This window comes from Empidonax traillii, unplaced genomic scaffold, assembly GCF_003031625.1.
Source record: "Empidonax traillii isolate 1590-97213 ecotype Southwest subspecies unplaced genomic scaffold, ASM303162v1 scaffold1060:size1239554, whole genome shotgun sequence".
NCBI lineage: Eukaryota > Metazoa > Chordata > Aves > Passeriformes > Tyrannidae > Empidonax > Empidonax traillii.
The window spans coordinates 913,104-929,434 of NW_020956253.1; the positions used below are offsets into that span (position 1 = coordinate 913,104).

The 16,331-nt window shown below is 49.5% G+C and overlaps 1 protein-coding gene across 1 annotated transcript; it reads left to right on the top strand.

The window, feature by feature from the left end:
- Positions 1-39: 39 nt before the first annotated feature.
- On the top strand, positions 40-15,865 carry PRSS55 (serine protease 55). The gene is made up of 5 exons (XM_027904464.1): positions 40-218; positions 1,083-1,272; positions 2,100-2,347; positions 4,588-4,727; positions 15,539-15,865. The coding sequence occupies exons 1-5, from the start codon at positions 134-136 to the stop codon at positions 15,845-15,847; spliced, it is 972 nt and encodes a 323-aa protein (XP_027760265.1). The 5' UTR covers positions 40-133; the 3' UTR covers positions 15,848-15,865.
- The last annotated feature ends 466 nt before the right edge of the window (positions 15,866-16,331 follow it).

A 16,331-nucleotide genomic window follows, 5' to 3' on the forward strand; every position in this document is an offset into this window, starting at 1 on the left:
GAACACGAGATGCTGTGATGTCACACCCTGGCAGGGAGCCGTGTTGACATGGAATGCAGGCACTTCTGAAGCATCTGCAGAGGCATCACTGCTCTGAATCTTGGGGAAGAGCGTTGTTCCAAGATGGACTGAGATGCTGCTCCTCGTCCTCTCCTGTTTAACGTCTCTGATCGGCATTGCCGGTGCTGCCGGTGGTCCTGCAGGATATGCACATGTGGGTAAGGGAAAAAGGCCTGGGATTGCTCCTTGGACCTCGTGGCCTTGTTCAGCCTGATGCTGAACCTTCCACTCCCCAAAGAAGGATTTTATTCAGTCTGCCTGTGGGAAATGGTCTGTGGTCCTGCCCACCCCCAAACTGCCTGGGCAGTGCTTGGCAGAGTGCGGGGTTGGGGAGGGGACAGAGACATCAGGAGATCATGGAGCAGGTCAAGGGAGGGGATTCTCAGCCTACACCCTTGTGAGTCCCCACCTGCAGAGCGGCTTCCAGGTCTGGGGAACAACAGCACAACGATGTGGAGCTGCTGGAGAGAGTCCAGAGGAGGCCACGGAGATGCTCCCAGGGCTGGAGCCCCTCTGCTCTGGAGCCAGGCTGGGAGAGCTGGGGGGGTTCACCTGGAGAAGAGAAGAATCCAGGGAGACCTGAGAGCCCCTTCCAGTGCCTAAAGGAGCTCCAAGAGATTTGGAGAAGGACTTTGGACAAGGCATGGAGGGACAGGACACAGGGAGTGGCTTCCCACTGCCAGAGAGCAGGGAGAGATGGGATACTGGAAGGAATTCCTGGATGTGAGGGTGGTGAGGCCCTGGCACAAGTTGCCCAGAGAAGCTGTGGCTGCCCATGGATCCCTGGAAGTGTCCAAGACTGGGTTGGACAGGGTTTGGAGCAACCTGGGATAGTGGAAGGTGTCCCTGCCCATGGCAGGGAGTGGAATGAGATGGTTTTTAAGGTCTCTTCCAACCCAAACCATTCCATGATTTCACACATATTACAGATCACTGCTCTGCATGCTGTCCTGCCCCTCCAGCTGAGCTGCACAGGCAGTGGCACTGTTGGACATGTCCCACGTGTCTCGTTTTGTCCCCAGAGTGTGGCCTCCGACCATCCTTTGAGTCCTTCCTGGAGACAGGCAAGAGGATCGGGACAGGGAGGTCCGTGCAGCCGGGGGAGTTCCCGTGGCACGTGAGCATCCAGAGCCACAGGAAGCACATCTGTGGTGGCACCATCATCAGTGCACTGTGGATTTTAACAGCTGCCCACTGCTTTGCAAAAGAGCTGTGAGTGCTCCAGGGAAGGGGGGACAGCCCAGGCACAGTGGGGTGGTAACATTCCTCCTGGTGGGTGTAGGATATGGATGTCCTTGGGGTCAAACACAACATATATGTGACTGAGCCCTTTAAATGGGAATTTTGTCCTTTATGGGGAAAACAGGCCCATTTTTGAAACCATGAGAGGCATAAAGGGAATAATTTCAGGGATGGTCTGAGCAGCCTTGTGGAATGCCCATGATGATGTTCTGGGGGCCCCAAGCATTTCCTGTCCATCTACAGGTGTTGTGGCACCTTGTAAAAAGTGGCATAGTCCATTCCAGCTTATTCTAATCCCCAAATTATCTTTGCTTTCTCATAGAAAACACCTTTGCCTCCTGGAGACTCTGATTTTAAACCAGCAATTTCTGCATAAATTCACCCCATGCAATGCCCAGGGGCAGAGCCTAGCCCTCTGTGAGCCCCCTCCAAAATTTGGCAGGTCCCAAGAGCTGAGGCTGCTCGGTGACAAACGACCTGTGGCACCACAACCTGGAGCAGCTGGCTGGGGACAGTGTGGTCTGATCAGCCAGCCCAGGGCACAGTGATCCAAAAGATCCAGCCCATTCCATCTGTTTGTTGGTGACTGGATTATTTATAACCTGGTTGCACTCCCATTCTACCTCTGGAAATCATCTTTGCCTGGAAGTGAGGGTAGATTTCCGTGGTATTTGTGGATGAACTACCTGTGCCATTTGCTGAGCATCCCCCTACCCTGATCAGGGGGAAGAGACACCGACCTTTAGAACCCAAATCCTTCGTGTTTACTGTGTCTCCACTGCTGTTTTGTTTATAAGGCCACCAGATCTCACGGTTGTAGTGGGGGGAATCAACCTCAGTGTCCCGCTGGAAGAACATAAACCGGACAGTTTGATCCTCCACGAGAACTTCAACACCACGAGCATGGCAAATGACATAGCCCTGATCCTGCTCAGCTCTCCCATCGAGTTCAGCAAGGAGAAAACTCCCATCTGCCTGCCCTTCATGTGTGACATCCACATCTGGCAGCACTGCTGGGCTGCTGGCTGGGGGAGCACAAGTGCAGGTAAGGCGCTGTCAGGAGATGGCTTTGCTAATGAAAGGTGAGTTTGAGCCATTTAAAGTAGATGTTCTCCCCCAGGAGGGGTTATCCACACGAACTTCCACTCCCTGCCCCCCTGGTTAACACTTCCAGACCCTCACAGCTCCTACACACCCACCACTTCTCTGTCCAGTGCAAGAACCAGTCATCTACTGACCCCCAGAGCCAAGTCTGGTGCTCTGAGCATGTGTGTTCAAGCTGAAACCTTAGAGCCACCTTTGCTCTGCAGGAGCCCAGACTTTGGACCCCTTTTTTGGCACCCAAATTAAGACAAAGATGGTTAACAAGAATCATAGGATCACAGAATGGTTTGGGACCCTAAAGCTCATCTCGTTCCAACCCCCCTGCCATGAGAAGGGACACCTTCCACTATCCCAGGTTGCTCCAAGCGCCATCCAACCTGGCCTTGGACACTTCCCACCTTGTGGGATCCTTGTGGGCCACTTCCAGCTCGGGATATTCTATGATTCACCCAGTTAGGCTGGGTCTAAAGTGGTCTGGAATAAGGGAAATGAAGGTCTAGGGTTGCCTTTGGCTTAGTGCCTCCATGAGCCAGATTGACTCTGGTCTTGGCCACTCTTTTTTTCCTCTCCACTCATTTGGAACAGCAGATTGCAGTTGCTAATTGCTCTTGTTTAAGCCCTAACGAAAGTAGTTCCAGCACTGATTGTGACCCAAAATGTCTATCCTGAACAAATGTCACTAAATAGTGAGTAAGCTATTTCATTAGTGACAAGAATTAATCACGACAGCGTGGGCAGGGTGGATTTGGATTCAGCTTCCTAGGATGTAGCATGAAAGTCCCATTTCATCCTCACTATTCTGCTCCAAAGGGTTGCTATCTCCCTCCTGAAACTGCATTTTCCTTCCTAGGCTTCATTTTGCTCATGTAACAGTGATACAAACACCGTGCCATCGTTGTGAAACTCTCCCGTTTCACCACGGTAACGTGTTCTTAGAAACAGAAACGCAGTGGCAGTTCAGGGTCCCTCTGAGGCACGGCAGGATTTCTCTTCAGCTCATCTCTCTGCAAAATTCACAGTGTGGCTCCAGAGATCATCCTATTGCTGCTGTGTGGGCTCAGCTGATGCTGATTGTGTTATCCAAAAATTGCTGTCAATGTGCTCAGCCCCTGGCACACCCCCTGACTGCCTGGGAGGGGCTTCAGGAGAAAACCAGCGGAAGCTGAGCGCGGTGAGAGGGGTGTGTGATGGTGTGAGGGTGTGATATGGGCCATACCAAGCGGTACAGGATCATGGAATGGTTTGGAGGGTGACAAAAAGACTGAAAATATCCCAGTGGGCTACTTGGAAAACCCTCTAATTTCACCTGCATTTACCTCTAAAGTGAACCTGAGTCTGAAGGATAAAATGGAGACCTTCAGATCATTAGAAACTCGCTCCTTCCATATTTCACTGAGCTAAACCCTCCCAGCACATTCAGGAAACTGACACAATGGTAAGATGTAAAACACAGAAAATGGTTAGGTGACTGTTCCAGCTAAGATGGGGTCATTCCATGGAAGTGCCCACAGATGACAGTCCTTTGCTGTAGGCACCTCCAAGGAGTTGGAGCACCTCTGCTCCAGTTCTCTGCCCGAGAAATGAATAATCCCTGAAAACTGGGATTATCAACCTGGAGAAGAAAAGGCTCCATGGAGACCTTAGAGCCCCTTCCAGTGCCTGAAAGGGCTCCAGGAGAGCTGCAGAGGGACTTGGGACAAGGGCCTGGAGGGACAGGACACAGAGGATGGCTTTAAGCTGAAGGAGGGTAATTAAAATTGGGTATTAGGAAGAAACTCTTCCCTGTGAGGGAGATGAGGCCCTGGCTCAGGTTGCCCAGAGAAGCTGTGGCTGCCCCTGGATCCCTGGAAGTGTCCAAGGTCAGGTTGGACAGGGTTTGGATCAAACTGAGCTAGTGGAAGGTGTCCCTGCCCATGGCAGGGGGGTGGAACTGGATGAACTTTAAGGTCCCTTCCAACCCAAACCATTCTGTGATCCTATAATAAAGCCAGGAGCACAAACTCATCCTTGCTGACATTTGGAGAGCCCCTGGAATCCCCTGTGACCCCGAGACCCCGTAACTGTGTCCTGAGACTCCCTTGCCCTGAGATGCTTTCCAAATTCAGCTGAGATCAGTCCCAAGGCAGGTCTCCAGCTGCTCTGCAGGTTTGTAAATGGTTCTCTTCCCACTTCCTGCAGCAGGTGCTGTGCCAGCATCCCACGTGCTGCAGAAGGCGCGGGTGAAGCTCATCAGCCGGGAGCAGTGCCTGGAGCAGATCCCACAGCTCCGGGAGAACGTGATGTGTGCAGAGGTGGAGGAAGGAGAAGGAGGCAACTGCCAGGTAAAGTGGCCAATATTCCCTCAAGCCCTGGGCCAGGCAGTGCTGCTTCACCACCTGTTTATGTACTTAAAGGAGACAGAAAAGTTTGTCCTGGAGGGTCAAAGCAAAAGAATGGTGGTGGGGGGGGAAGTTTCGGCCAGGAGTGCTTAATGTGAATGTTAGAAATGTTTATCAGGTGAGATCTTGGCTCTGAGCCAAATGTCCTTTGCTAACATGGGAGGTTGGTCTGTGGGTGCCAGGACCAGTCCCAGCTTACTGCAGTGTGGTACTGATAGAGGAAGATGGACTTCTCAAGCCAAATTAGAAAGAGTTTGAGCAGTGTTTGGTATCAGGGAGGTGACACAAACACCCACGAGAGGCAAAACTCACTCAGAACTTGTCCCCTCAGAACATATTCCACCCTCAGGATTGCTGACCTGATGTCAAACAGTGTGTGAAAGCCAAAAAAATGCTTTATCTCTTGTAGCATCCAATCTCCAACCCCTCCTCTGAGAGCCTGCAGCCTCCATGCTCCCCTGGGCAAGGGTTTTAGAATTTAGGTTTTTCAGGGTGGTTTGTGTTGGAAGGAACATTAAAGACCATCCAGTTCAACTCTCCTGCAGAAACACCTTCCACTGTCCCAGGTTGCTCCAAGCCCATCTTAGAGGTGTGCATGTGTTTGGAGAGGGATGGATGGGCAGACACACGAATGGAAGCTTCATCCTGTAGGAATTATTCACTGAAGGAAGTAAAGCAGCACCCAGGACAGAGAGAGATCCCCTGCCCTTGGGGCAAAGACAGTGGTTACAAGGACCGTGGACTGCAAACCCATGGCAGGCCAGGCCTGTAGCTGGGCAGGGAAGGAGAAGTTTGCTTTGCAAAAATGATCTTTTGATGAGCCAGTGAGCATCTGCCTCTGCAACCATTCAGCTTGTGACTTTCACCTCCATTAAATGCAATCAAAAGTTTTAAAAAGAAACCTGCCACGGGATAACATTAACATGATTAAGGAATGCACTTCCCAGCCCAGTCTGGAGTTCTGTAGGTGAATTATGCTGAGCACTTGTACCCAGAGAAATGAATCTCCTATATTCAGAAAGCTGATGAGGGAGCTATTTTGATCTACAATAATGTCAGTGTTATCTGAGAAATTACCTAGGAATGTGAGCTTTCCAGGCAGTGGAAGCACATGAGGATTGCACGTGGGATGTTGCTCAGGATCCAGCATCTGCCCACTTTTTGTGGGAGCTCGAGCAGGCAGGAAGGTCTCACAGCCTGAAATAACGAGAGCAGGAGAAAACCAGACCCCAGGCTGGAAGTGGAGCCCTTCAGGGGACAAACAAAGGAACATGATTTTTCATCAGAATTTGCTAATTTGCATTTTGCTGATGGGTGGTTTTCTGGGAAGTGCTGATTAAAGTGGGGGACGGCACATTTTGGCCTCACTAGGCTGGTTCAGGGATCTGGTGGCTTGTCCATAAGTGGGTCCAGCCAGGGCTGGATGTGATGTTTGTTCTGCAGCAGGGACCACGGGAGGGAATCACTGAATTACTGAGGTTGGGAAAGACCTCCAAGATCCTCAAGTCCAACCTGTGACTGATCCCCACCTTGTCACCCAGCCCAGAGCACTGAGTGCCACAGCCAGTCCTTCCTTGGACTCCAGCGATGGGGATTCCACCACCTCCCTGGGCAGCCCCTTCTAATGCTTGAACCACCCTTTTTATGAAGAAATTCTTGCTGATGTCCAACCTGACCCTCCCCTGGCACAAGTTGAGGCTGTTTCCTCTCATCCTGTCCCTTGTGCCCTGGGAGCAGAGATCAACCTCCCCCCTCCTGTCAGGGAGTTGCAGAGCGAGAAGGTCCCCCCTGACCCTCCTTTTCTCCAGGGTGAGCCCCCCCAGCTCCCTCAGCTGCTTCTGGTGCTCCAGCCCCTTCCCCAGCTCCGTTCCCTTTCCTGGACATGCTCCAGCCCCTTGATGTCCTTGTCTGAGGGGCCCAGAGCTGGACAATTCACCTGCCCTGGGCAGAGGGTGAGGCACTGTGGGCACTGCAACCTACTGAGCTCTGCTTGTCTGTAAAGATTCTGGGGTTTGTGTCAAAGGAGAATGAGGCCAGATTTCAAAAGACCTAAATCCTTTACAAAGTCATCACTGTCATGGACACAGAGCAGCCCTGGGCATGGTGCTGGTCTGTGCCAACCAGCTGTCCACTGGATGACTTCCAGACACAGCTCCAGCTTTTTCATGGATCAGGAGCCACCCACAATAATCATTTTGGAGAGGCCAGGAAGGAGCAGAAGCTCAGGCAAGGCAGAGACTCCAGATCAGGGAACAAGCCCTGGAGGTGCTGAGTTTGTTACTGTAGCTGTGATCCCAGGAAAACTGGAAGCCCCTGCCCGGCATGGCCACATGATCTGTCTGGGCACAGGGTACATAAAAACCTTACATTAACCTCATCTGAGCTTTGGCTGAGTATCAGGATACACGTGTTAATGGCCAGAGCCAGGCTAAGGCAGGCAAGTTGCTGGGCTTGATGTGGTAAGTGCACATGAGCCCCGTCTGGATCCAAGTCTTTGAACTGTGATGAAGAGAATGACTTTTTACACAGGCAAATAGTGACAGGAGAAGGAGGAATGGTTTTGAACCAAAAGAGACAAGGTTTGGGTTAGATGTTAGGAAGAAATTCTTGGCTCTGAGGGTGGGGAGGCCCTGGCACAGGTTGCCCAGAGAAGCTGTGGCTGCCCCTGGATCCCTGGAAGTGTCCAAGGCCAGGTTGGACAGGGCTTGGATCAACCTGGGATAGTGGGAGGTGTCCCTGCCCATGGCAGGGGGTTGGAATGAGATAAGCTTTAACGTCCCTTTTGATCCAAACCATTCCATGACTCAAAGAACTTACGATTCCATGAACATCCTGAGTGTTTGCCCTGTGTGCCATTTGTGTGCCAGATTTCCCCTGTTGCAGGTTAAAGTTGATTTATGTGAATAGTTAACTAAAGTCCCACCAGTATCTCCACCAAGGCATCATGTAGAAGGTTTATCCTACTGCCCACTGCCCTAGTACCCCTGCGGCCACAGGACTCAGAACCACAGAGTCATTAAGGTTGGAAAGAACTCAGAGATCATCAAGTCCAACCTTTGACCAGCCCCCACCTTGTCACCCAGCCCAGAGCACTGAGTGCCGCATCCCGTTGTTTCCTGAACACCTTCAGGGGTGGGGACTCCACCACCAACCTGGGCAGCTTCTTCTACTGCCTGTCCACCTTTTCCATGAAGAAATCCTTCCTGCTGTCCAGCCTGAACCTCCCCTGGCACATCTTGAGGCCATTTCATGAATAGAAAGCCCATGGATTAAAAGGCTCAAACATTTCACCAGCTGCCATCATGCCAGTACCAGACAAGACTAATTTGTGGATAACTGACCATATTCCTTTAATAACTCAAGGAGATTGAATAGCAGAGCTCCCCAGTATTTGTACCTGAAAAAAAATATAATCCATTCACTTAAAAAGCAAAATCTATTATATCCCAATTCCCTCGCAGTTCTGCAGACAAATATATAGATTGACTGTGAATTAACACTAACAGGAGCTATAATTGACTTATAGTTCTATTTAGTCACAAACATTAGCATTAATGGATGTTCATGGGGTACAACTGCTAAGGAACAGACACTAGAGATGGCCTGTGTGTTATTTTTTGTGTGGGCTACATTTCTTCCATGACCCCATGAACCACAATTGATGTCTAATTCCTTGCTTTCTTAAGCACCTTTTGTCAGGCTCTGATGCAATGGTAACTTGAACAATAATTAGAGTATAAGGGACTCACAAAGCAAATGCCTCCTTCAGTGCCTTCCCTGCCCAGGCAAAATTCAGTAAATGGCCCAATTATATTTCAGAGAGGCTGTGGGGGCAGCTCTGGATGTGGTGATTAGGATGGAGCATGTTCAGCTGGAGTCAAAGTTCATGTGCAGTTCAAGTCAGCAGCAGATGAAGGGTGGGGGGCAGTCCCCAGCCTGACTTCCAGGGGAAGGAATCCTTGTGTGGCCCCCAAGAGCAGTGGGATGGTCCCAGCTCTTGGGCTGCAGGTATCTGCCCCCTCCCACAGACTGTAGCAGGAGGTGATTTTGGCCATAGAATTACAGTGGTCAGGATTTGAAAGAACCTTAAAGCTCATCTTGTTCCAGCCCCTGCCATGGGCAGGGACACCTTCTACCATCCCAGGTTGCTCCAAGCCCCATCCATCCTGGCCTCGGACACCTCCAGGGATGGGGCAGCCACAGCTTCTCTGGGCAACCTGGGCCACCACCCTCACAGGAAGAATTTATTCCTAATATCCCATCTAACTCTGCCTTCTGTCAGGTTCAAGTCATCCCCCCTTGTCCCATCTCTGATAAACATCTGAAATGATGCCAGGATGCATCCAGGGCTCTGCATTTTGATTCCTTTAGTTCTGGGAAAAAGCAGGGAAGGACCTCTTTTGTTCAGTTACCCACATGCACTGTCAGCAGTTTGGAAAGGGAAAAATCCTTTTACAGCATCTGGGATGCTCAGGGCTCTCACCCCACGTAGCTGGAGCAATAGTAGTAGTTGTTGTGCAAAATCTGGGTGGGATTTATTCAGCCAGATTACAAATGTCTTTTCTAAAGCTGTCAACATCTACACAACCATCAAAAATTGGGTCTATATATGTAAATTATCATGGACTCAAGGAGAAGATCACAAACCAGGACAGCGTGGTAAGTCTCTAAGGCTGCTCAAAATACCCAAACAGAGGTGGATAAGTGATGGTCTGGCTGCAGCCCTTAGGGATGGGGAGTATCCCTCTGAGGTCTGAGGTTGTAGGTCCTTCTGCCCATCAGACAAAGGTCTCCTTGGGGCCAGGAGTCAAAACTAACCACATTTCAGCTCAAAGTTATTATGAGCTATACAAAGTTACTTAATTGTTGTACCTTACCTTAATATTTGTTGTACCTTACCTTAATATTGGAATCACAGAGTCTTTGAGGTCGGAGGGGCCCTCTGAGATTATCGAGTCCAACCATTCCCCCAGCACTGCCAAGGCCACCACTGACCCATGGCCCCAAGTGCCACATCTACAGGTTTTTCGAACACTTTCAGGGATGGTGACTCCCCCACTGCCCTGGGCAGCCTGTTTAAATGCCTGACCACCCTTCCAGCGAACAATTTTTTTCCTAATATTCAATCTAAACCTCTTCTGGTGCAACTTGTGGCTGTGTCTTCTACCCCTATGGAAAAGAGCGACCCATTCCCTATCCCTCTCATGGATTTTCCATCACTGAACTATCACTACCACCATGGGATGAGTTTTCTGCCTAAGAGATAGATTGCTTTAAGTAGGAAGGTGTCCTGGGAAGCTCCAGAACAAAGCAGTAGAAAGGTGTTTCTGCATTTGCAGTCTCCTTAATTTGCTCCGGAGGGTTCTTTGATGTGCAGCTCAGAAGAACCAGAACGTTTTTCCTGCATCCCAGGGTTTTATAGGGCTTTCATCATTCTATCATTTTATGATGTGGGCAGACAAGGGAGCACATTCAAGCTGTGGTGGCTTAATTTCATCTGTCAAAAATTAATTCCTGTTGCGAGGACCTGGGCTGTTGATGATGTCGGATGTCTCTTCTGCTTTCTGCCTCTGGGTCGTAGCTTTTGGTCCCTCAAACTGAAGCTGCTTGGGGTCCAGCATGACTCTGTGTGCCTGATGGGTGAGGCTGTGGGGAGCAGAAGACCTCTGGAGCCAGCTGAACACCAAACCCCACTGTGTGCTTGCCCTGGGAGTGGGAGAATGGGTGTGATGACTCAGAGGAGCCACTTCTCATTCAACACCCGTGAGTCAATACAGCTTTGAGGGAAAGCCATGACTCACAGGCACATCCAAATTCTTTGAAGGAGCTGCCAAGCAGGTGGCAGAGGGTGATCCAACCATCTAACAGGAGCTGAGATTTCCAAAACTCTCACCGAAGGTTCATGGAGAAACCGAACTGCAGTGAAGAGGAAGAGATTCAGTTCGAAAGGGAGGCAACACAGAGGAAGGATTTGAATGGAGAAAGGGCTTCCAAGGAGAGTTCTGTTGGCATTCATCAAGGAATTTTGATGTTCAAGGGGGGCAAATGCTGAGATGACCAAGCTGGCCAATGCCACAGCATTAATTCCAAGTGGTCAGAATGGAAGCTGACTGCAGCAGGTCTCACTGTTCTGAGTGACTGGAGGTTAAAACAGATGCAGAAGGTTAAAGAGCAGATGCAGCTCATTATTGATAAAGAAAAATAATGGATACAGGGAGAAGCAACTCCAGCTGTTTGCTCGCCATAATAGGCTCTAATTTAGCTATTACCTCATAAGAACTTGGAGTAACTGTGGATGGTGCTTCAAAAACATCAGCCTGAGGCTCTGTGGAGGTCAAAAAGGCAATGAGAGCATTATGAATTATTAGGACAGGAATAGGTAGCGAAGCAAATGTGTTGTGCCAGGGCAATAATCTTGTGAATCCATGCCTTGTGTGCTGTGTGTGATTCCTGTCCACTCCATCTGAGGAAGGAGTGGCAGTTTTAGAAAAAGAGGGAAGTAGAGCAGGAAGGATGAACAGGGACATGGGACAGCTTCTGGCAGAGCAGGGAATAACAGAGCAAGGCTCTGAGGCTTGTAAAAGTGATGTCTGATGGGGATGTGACAGAGATTTCCGAATTCCTGAGCAGCAGGGAGAGGAGTCAAGAGCTGTCCTCATGTCACTGCTGTTCCAAACACATGAAGGAGGGGTGTCTGAGGGCCTTGTCAGGCAGTAGATTTAAAACAAAGAGAAGGAAGTGTTTTTTCATCCATCAGATAATTAAACTATGGAAGTCACCGACCAGGATGTTGTGGGTATTTATCCTAAGGGATAAATGGATTCAAAAAGCAATTAGGGAACTTCCTGGATGGAGATCTCTCCGAGGCTATTAACCACTGTGATGCAAATACAACTCTGTAAATATTTGTGCTGTTTCTCATTCTCCTTCCCTGAGCACTTGCTGGAGATGAGAGTCAGAGACAGGAGTCTGGGCCACACGGGGCTTTGGGCAGATGCATTTTAACTGTTTGTGCCACCACAGTTACTAATGGGCCCTGCTGACATCATCGGATGGATTTGGTTGGTCTTCTCCCATTTTCCAGCATGGGGATGGAGGGACAAAGCAGCTGAAGGCTCTCACCTGAGATCCCAAAGGGTTTGCATGAAAGGGGTCCAGGCGTTACCTGGTTAATTTTTGGTACCTGCACACTAAAATGGCCACAGCCTCCTTCCTCCCACCTTTCTCCAAAGACAGCTTGAAACAACTGAAGGATCCCGTATTTGCTATTGCTTTCCAGCAGTCAGGGCAGCTCTGCTGGCCGGTGCTGTGATTCACATGCTGATTGTCTCCAATTTACACAGAGCTTACCAACATGAAAACGAAATGGCAACGACTTGCAGGGATTGTGTATCCACCTAATGAGGATCAGATGAGTTGTTCTCCCTCCCCCGGAGCTTCTCCCACCTCAGAAGATTTGTGTGGCTGAACGTGTTTGTTCTGATCAATTACTGTGTTGCAGACACGAATACAAATATAAAAGGGAGAAGATTACACCTTTGATCCAAAGCCCACTGGAGTCAGCAGAGAGGCTCCTGATGCTCACAAAAAACGAGGGGGGAAAAGACGAAACTTTTGGTCTGCTCCAGTGAACAAAGCACCTTGTTAGTCAGTGACAGATTTTATACAACCCAGAGCTATTTATCAGCGAATATATCACTGCTCTCACCTCTCCTAATGGGAGGATTAACATGTTTAAGGCACGAATTCAGCACCAGATCTCATTTGTCGTGGTTGCTTTTCACTCCTCTTCTAGATGAAAACATGCAACAGAAGCAAAGATGCTATTTTTAGGTTTGGTTGTTTGGTTTTTTTCCTATCCAGAAACTTGGCACTTAGACTGAAAAGCAGGAGCAGGTATCTGGTGACCAGAAGTATTTTACCACCAGGCTAGAGGAGCCTGAAAGCAGCATTTAATAATTCTTCGATCCTCAGAGTCGTTAACCTGAGCATTCATTAAATTAGTGTTACTGGAAGCATCACAGAGCTGAGATAATTGTCCCAGCACTCAAAAACTCGCTCCTCCCACACCCTCTCCTACACAGCGACGCAAAACCTTGGGCTGGCATTTCTGAGAGCTTAAGGTGGATTCAGGGATATTCAGAAGTGTCCAAGGGCTGAGTTTATTTTCTCCATCTTTAGTCCTATAGAAACCAGGTTACTGATTCATCCGGGCTCCTGCTATAACTGTGTGAGCCACATGATCACACGGAGGGGATGATTTAGCCCACACCGTGATAAAAGTCATCATGTTATAAATGGCTGAAGTTGAGAGGAATGTCATGTTAGAAGTAGCACCCGTGAAGCAGAGCAGCTCAGCCCACATGGAAAGGGATCTGAAGCACGATTTGGGTCTTGCAGATTAGGGAGATGGATTTGCAGGTTGTCACAGCATTGCCCAGGTTTTAAATCACGATCCCCTTTCCCCCACCAACCGAACGGACATGGTTAAAGAGGCAAACAGGGAAGAGCAGGTCTGATTTGAAAGGAAAACTGCACAAGGCACGGCTTAAATAGGGATTCCTGGCTCTGCTGTTGCCTCGTGCAAATCACATCCCGTTTGTGCCGCGGATTTCTCGGCTCCGAAACGCGATAAGACATTTCCCCCAAGGGCAGTCACGAGGCACCAGGAATTAACCGGTGTTTGAAAGATCCTCTGCAAGCGTGAACAGCCCCTAAATTGGACATTGGAAATGATCTGCCCCATGGTGGGAAGGGGCTCCACCAGTGCTAAAAACCTCCTGTGCAGGGAAGAGCTAGAATATGAGCGGGGAGGGCCGTGAGCTGCTGCGTCACCGCCTCGCGCTCTCCCCAATCCATTTATCATCTTTGAGTGGGAGGCTCCGAGTGCCTTCCTCTCACTACCAGGATAATACAGTTTGGCCTGTTCCTGCCCCGGGGGAATCAGCAGCGAAATCCCCAGTAACTGAGCTGTGTGTGGACGCTCATTCATTCAAACAGGAGGCCATCGCCGATGATGCCGATAATACATGGAAGCCAAGGTCAGTGGTGTCATTCACATGAATTCTTGGCTGAAATAGGGTCCATCAGCACTGCCTGAGCTGCAGGCACCACTACTGTTACTGCAATAACACCATTTCAGTGCAGATTTCTGTTTGGACTCAATGAAGTCCTTTTCCAGCCTAAAGGTTTTGTGGTCCTTGTGGGTCCCTTCCAGCTCAGAATGCTCTACGACTCTGTAAACATTCCCTCTGTATTTATCTTAATTTTTCCCTCCTGTATGCATTTTGAAAAAAAAAAAAAAAAAAAAAGGCAAAAACAAAGGGGAAAAAAAAAAAAGATAAGCATATTAATGACCTGGGCTCTCCATCTAGTGGAGTAGGAATTGAGCCATAAACTTTAGTGATGCTGGTGAGCTGCACAAGGGACCACAGTGCCTTCCTCGCTCGTTAATTAATGTGTGTTAGCTCAGGGTGGCTGCTGGAGGAAGAGGCTTCATCCATTAATGACAGAGATGTTTCTCTCAGTAGTGTGCAAACAGGGGAGGACAACATTTCCCAGTAAAGTTTGCTGTCTTGGGAAATGGGTTTGTACTGAATTTATTCACCACAAGTGCTGGAGAAAAGGTGGAAAAAAGATTCAAACCCACCGTGGAAGGAAACTCATTTATAGCAGGTGCTGCACCGCACTGAGGGATTTAAAGATCATCTCATTCCAATCCTTTGCCATGGGCAGGGACACCTTCCACTAGCCCGGGTTTCTCCAAGCCCCATCCAACCTCTCCTTGGACACTTCCAGGGATCCAGGGGCAGCCACAACCTGTGCCAGGACCTCCCCACCCTCACAGGGAAGGATTCCTTCCTAATATCCAATCTAAATCTACCCTCCTTCAGTTTATAGCCATTCCCCCTCATCCTGTCCCTCCAGGCCCTTGCCCAAAGTCCCTCTCCAGCTCTTCTGATGCCCCTTTAGTCACTGCAAGGGGCTCTCAGGTCTCTCTGGAGCCTTCTCTTCTCCAGGTGAACACCCCCAGCTCTCCCAGCCTTCCCTCAGAAAAGGCTGTATCTGGCTGGGTGGATTTTTTGCTGGTTTCTTTTCTCCCCGGCGTTGTGTCCAGAGATTCCACAGCTAGATGAGCTCTTGGCGTTCCAGCCAGAGCAGCCACCAGGAGAATCTTCCTCCCTTTGAGGTGGCTGCAACCTGCAGTTGAAGCCTTGCCCACACTGCGTGAGTGATGGCTGCCCTTCCAGCACCAGGCAAGTTTTCAGTGAAATCACTGTGGTTTCAGGAAGGATTTGTCAGGATTATTGCTCATCTCCCCTCCAATGTCTGGATGGCCAGCCCCCAAAATTCACAGTGGCAGGTCCCCAGCACCCACACGCACCAGTCTGGCAGAGAAGTCAAGGACTGAATGAGCAGTCACAGCAAATGTCCCTTTTCACTCCTGGATGGTGTCTCGTGCTGACAGGTTTCAGGGATCCTCCTGGGACCACGGGAGCATGTGGAAAAGCCTGGGAAGGACAGGGCAGTGCATTGAGCCAGAGCTTGGGACTGTTCTCCTCTTACCCTCTGTGTCTATTTATTCTGCAGCATCTCAGGGCTGAGCTGTGAAATGTTGACTCTAAATTTCCTTTTTCCTCCAAATCCTCACCGAACTGGGACAGAGTTTGACTTTCCCAGTCAGCCTGTGGGAAGCAGCTGCTTATGAGGGCCTTGAGGTTTGATTCAGCTGTAACATCCTCCTTCTGCCACAGGTGGACAGCGGGGGACCTCTGGTCTGCAGCTACTGGAACACCATGAAGTGGTTCCAGGTCGGAGTCATCAGCGAGGAAAAGCCAAACCACAAGATTTTAACGTCTGTTTACAGCTACCTGGGCTGGATTGAGAATGAAACAGCCATAAGGGGCAAACCCTTCTTCATTGAAGGTGTGGACAAAGGGGCACGGCCCAGGGTCATTCGTTCCGGGGCTGGGGCACAGCTGGTGTTTCTTGAGCATTGTTTCCTTTTATTGATCTCTTCAATAACAGTTAGTTTTCTCCAGAGAAGATTTTTGAACGTATAATAAAAGTCAGAACTTCCATCTCATTCTCATTGCTCTGCTGTGTGAGGCCAACCTGCTCCACCTCACTGACACCACCACAACGAGACAGGGGGTGGAGAAATGAAATGGAAGAGGCAGAACTCGGACAAGAGGAGCCCACAATCCTCAAAAAAACCCCACAGGTTTTCCACATCAGACCCAGTTATTTGCTAAGCTCAGAAGCAAAGTGCAGATGTGACATCTGAAGGTGCTTTAACTAGGATAGATCTTCCCTTGCTCAATTGGGTATTGGCTTAGCTGGTGGTAGGACAGCTCTGGGTTAATGTGTCTTAAGCTAATTATTAGCTGGACTAAAGAATCCTTTATCTTGCAGCTTGGCCAAGCTAAGAGTATCTTCAGAGGCCTCAAGGACATGACTTCCTGTCAAATTCAGTGGCTTCTTGACCCAGAAAAAGGGCAAGAAGTCTTGGAAGAAGTAGCACTGCATAACTAATCAGTCTTAATT